Here is a 5,067-nt window from a genome sequence, read left to right on the forward strand (position 1 = left end):
AGGTGGAAATACGGTGGGTAAAATACCATTGTATTGGTGCACAAAACCCCCCCCGAAAGAATCCAATTATGTGGGAAAGAGAACGCGTGTGTTAATTTCATGGACTGCTTCAGCATGCCAGAACAGGTGACAGAAGGGGGGAGCTGCCCATATGCAAGTGAGGAGTCCCCATCCGTCCCTCTGTGAGAAATAATAAATAAATAAACAATGAATGGTCCACTCTCCCGCGCGCCTCATCCCATCTCATGCATGGCTGCCAGTAATGGTCTACTGGGTGTCAGCTTTTATTGGCACGACACAAAGCAAAGTGCCAAGGGCTGGTGCCTCGACTCCCCGAGCAGACTCGGGCCACTCGGCCTCTGGATAAAAGCAAGCAAAACGCCTCGCCCGAGCACAGAGCCGTTAGACATGATGCTGGGCTGGAACGAGGAAGTGCAGTGGAGAGGGGAGGGACCCCGGGCAGAGTTCCATGGGGCCGCCGCGGCGCTGCGAACTTCTGCACATGGAGCTGGGGAGAGTTGGAAGAACTTCATATTGCAAACTCAAGGAATAGCAGGTAGAGTAACTTCTTCCACGATGCTTTTTTCAACTGAAAACGGCACTTTGAATTCTATATGTTCGGTGCTCTGGTTTGTGATAGACGTCGTCGTTTTTTTTTTTTTTTTTTTTTTTGCACCTAATTGGAAAACGCTGTCCTTTGGTTTCGGTGCAGGTGCGCCATAGCGCATCAGATCCTGTCGGGCGCGCGTAACGGTCAACGGGCTCATACAGTACATGTGACTGATTTAATTAGAATATTAAAACAAATAATATATATATAGACGAAGACAGGATGGATTATTTCCCCATCGTTTGACTTTGAAATCCCTAATTTTATTGGAGCAAGTAATGGAACATTCCCAGTTTTCCAAGCGTATTTCTTTTATTTTGGAAATGTCGGGATGATTTTCCTTGCCCAGTTATATTTCTTTAAACACATATTATTTTATTTCAAAAGAATCCCCCAGAATACGAACGCAATTTGTTAGATTTTAAGCTTTCACTGGTTCCCCCCTCAGTTCTATTGCTGAAGGCACCTGTTGCAACTGCTGCGCGCATTCAAAGTGCTTCTATTTGAAAGTCTCTTAAAATACTGTCACCACGTTATCCGACACGAGCTTTGAGTCGAAATATCTACAATTGCCTTTTATAAATGATAAATAGATCTGAAACAAATACACGTGTGAAGATATTTAACAGCGCTAAACCAGGAAATAAGTATCCTATAGAAAGAAGAAAAAAAGTTCAATATAAATAAATGTCAAAATCCTAAACGAATAATCCTTATATTTATAATGTATTTAACGGATATGATGTATTTAACGGATATGATTTCACCTGTTCACACAACTAGTGATGTTAGTTGTTGAACCGTCTCTGTGTGGAGATTTTATTTTTTTATAGGACTGAGACTTCTATACTGCTGACACAGAAGTGGAACATTGATCAACTATACTCAAACAAGAAGTAAAGAATTCACTTCGAAACAACCGAGGAAATAAAGCCACAACTTGCTTTCTGTTCTGGAACACATTTTCCAAACTCTTTAAAGGTTTCTCTGAGTGTAGAAGTTAAATATTTTAAAACACATATCAAATTGTAGCCTATGGGCATTTTGTTTAGCAATTCATATGCGTTTCCCCCATAGCCTTTGCAGCCTATAATCATGACTTTTTGAAGAAGAAATTAATTAGTTAATTTGATTAAATCAAACGTCACTCTCTCCACTTGATGTGTGGCCTATTAGACATCACTGTGATCTAATATAGTTAATTAGTAGGACATTTTGTTTTAGTTTAATATGCATATGGTTAGTAAAACCCTGATGTGATGTGCCAGCAGCAAGTTCTGAATCACTCAAAACTGACATAAGAGTCAAACAAATGCTTAATAAAAACACATGTATGAAAAACATGTTTCATAATAGACAAATTGAAAATAAACAAACTTTGAAACGCACCCCCATTACAGAAATAGGTCTCGGGTATAATTTGCTCGCTCATTTTTGGTGAGTGTGTGCTGCAGATCATCACCATCTTTTCTCATCGGGAGGAACATGTGCAGGGGGGGGGGCGAGGGAAGACAGACAGTTATTAAAATGATTGCTCTGTCTGAATACCAGAGTAGTGAAGTGTGTCACATGCAAATGAGGGGAAACTTTTTTTTCTTTCTCGAGACACCTTCATTCTCAGCCCCCCCCCCTCACACACACACACACACACACACACACACACAATGGGGCTCAATAACACATCCGCCCCTGTAACACACTTATACCCACACATTTCATGAATTACTGATGAGAATCTCTATATGCATATGTATCTGAATTGAACAAAGGTGGCCAATCACGTTTGCATGGCAGTGTTTGGACGATGTCTCAACCCTATATGGCTGATAGGATGGACCCACAGGTGGAGTGTTTCCCCCCTCCTCATAAACCGATGGGCTGTAGCAGCAAATAATGAATTTGTTTATCTGGTGGATTGTTAGTGAGCCTATAATGGGTCAACATTTAAACGCTATATTGCTGCATTTGTCTTGGATATAAAACATAATCTGTTTGTTCGTTTTCATTATTTCAATGTGCATGGATTAGTAATAGTGCAATCGGGATAAAGTTCAAATGTAAAAAGAAATCAGCAAATGTAGCTGGATGTCCAGCGACTCCTAATTACACATCATCGTATAATGTACATACAGTAGAAATTATATACTGTAGTGACTGATACCTTATAGTGCTTGAAATGTTCTAATGACATGTTTCATTAGGAAATAACTCAGTCTTCAAGTAATAATACAATATGATAATAAATCTTCAATATAGTCTTGACTTGGATCCCATCTACATTCTTTTGTGGACGTTTCGGTCAATCTAGTAAGGGAAACCGATACCAACAGAGTAAAGCTATAGGTAAAGTCTATGTGCTTTATTTTGTTGTATTTTATTTAACTTTTTCAACTAAAAGGTTCTTAATATTAATCTGCACATATGCGCATGCACACTCTCAATCTACATTTTATTAATCTGACCTGGGTCGTTTTCCTGGAGGCGCACATCTTTTGTGTGATTTACCATGTTCAACCATGAATAGCAATTTATTCAGCCCTTTCCTTTCAGGTGTATGGCTCTCACACACTAGAATTTTGAGAACTCAACATATAATGGTGATGATCACATGTAACTACTGGCCACTATAAACTATTAGGCCTAAGTGGTACAATTCTAAGATAGAATTCTGAGAAAACGTTTCAAACATCTTACACTTGAAAGAATTAATATGATAGCGTGCCTCCTGAATGTGCATTAGCTACATAAAGTATACACCCTATACGTATAGCTGGCTCTCTCAGTATCCACAGTTTGCTATAGCGTGGTTCTGCAGTATCTGTTTGGTCGTTTCTCATGTCCACCCTGTTCCCTGCAGGTCTGCTTCTAGTAGCCGCCTCTCCAACCCCAACTCCAACACCCATAGCGCACACACACACACACACACACACACACACACACACACACACACACACACACACACACACACACACACACACACACACACACACACACACACACACACACACACACACACACAAACAAACACACTTCCTTGCTTTGGACTGAGACTTGTCAACCCACAAGCCTCTTCCTGCCTCCTCTCTGGTGTAACCTACTACAGAGACCAAAACGTTTCCAGTCCCTCAGCGCGTATATCTTGCCCTTTGCCACGACTCCTACTGCATGCGGTGGGCGCATAACTCTTTGGTTATAGCGTAGAGAGCTAAGACTTCACTGCCTTCACTGAGCAAACTCAGACCCGCACCACCGTCACAACTGCTCTATTAGAAAATACATTTGATTATTATTATTATTCAAATTATTTACTATTGTCAGCATACAAGTTATGACACTACAGTTCTTTTTGTAAAGATAATAGATACATAAAACATATAGATATAATAATAATAATACTTAATTTTTAACTTTTTTTTAATGGAGCAAATCCCAATCTTATGTTTATAAAACAGCATTTTAATGAGAAGTCATTTGGAAGTCATTTGGACTATGACCGAGGATCAAGGAAAGGTCAAGGTACAATAAAAAATCCACGAGTGAAAAAACATAATGTAACAAAATAAATAAAATAAGATTCTATCACTTTGTATCTGAACAAAGCTACTTCCTGATCACTCATTGTGCACCAAACTTTCCACATGCCTACACAAGTGGGGTTGCGGTCAAATGTAGGAATACATTCTTTTCACTTCTGTCGAAGCCCCCCACAAACACCAACCATAATTCCCCTCTCACCATCTGCCCAGAAGAAAAAGGGCAACACGATAATACCCCCCCCCCCCACCAACCACCCACCCACCCAACCTCCAGATGCTTAAGAATGGCACTATGCAGTCTCTTGGTTCAAACCAGTAGCACGCAACACCGTCTGTGCTCAACACATAATTTGCGCCAGTGACCTTTGCCCCCCCCCCTCCCTATTACACTTGGGTCCTGGGTGTCTGCGTCTCTCGAACGCCTGACTTCAGTCACTACAGTCAGAATGTCGCGCGTTGCGACAGAGCCGCCCGGTCGCTTCCCACTATTTGTTCCAAATGTGTGGAGCCATCTGTCAGTGAAACAGGAAGGCCCATAGGTTCCTTCTCCTGGGGCTCATTTCGCTATTTTCGGGAGCTTCACTTCTCCCTGTGTGGTGCCTGGACCGGGCAGCGGGCCCCGCCGAGGGCTTCTTGAAGTGGTGGCGCTGGAGCCGAGGCTGTTGGGGCCCATCTGCTCCAGGCTTGAGGGCCATTATTATTAATGGGGCCACGTGCACTGTTGTACTCCTCAGATATTCAGGCCTGGCCAGGGGGGTTTGCATTCCACACTCAATCGCCTTTGCTTTAAAGAAAGACAAATACTTCTCTTCCCTTTCGGCCTTCCATCTCTCTCTTTCTGTCTCTCTCTCTCTCTCTCTCTCTCTCTCTCTCTCTCTCTCTCTCTCTCTCTCTCTCTCTCTCTCTCTCTCTCTCTCTCTC

The 5,067-nt window shown here is 41.9% G+C and overlaps 1 protein-coding gene across 1 annotated transcript in view; it reads left to right on the forward strand.

Annotated features, from left to right (window-relative positions):
* Nucleotides 1-235: 235 nt before the first annotated feature.
* ikzf1 (IKAROS family zinc finger 1 (Ikaros)) overlaps nucleotides 236-5,067 on the forward strand; it is a 22,230-nt gene continuing 17,398 nt past the window's right edge. Inside the window, 3 exon segments of the mRNA XM_084321423.1 lie at nucleotides 236-304; nucleotides 306-404; nucleotides 406-556. Coding sequence (XP_084177549.1) covers nucleotides 263-304; nucleotides 306-404; nucleotides 406-556 — 292 coding nt within the window. The 5' untranslated portion in view covers nucleotides 236-262.

This window comes from Notolepis coatsorum (genome assembly GCF_963971535.1).
Source record: "Notolepis coatsorum genome assembly, chromosome: 9".
NCBI classification, from domain to species: domain Eukaryota; kingdom Metazoa; phylum Chordata; class Actinopteri; order Aulopiformes; family Paralepididae; genus Notolepis; species Notolepis coatsorum.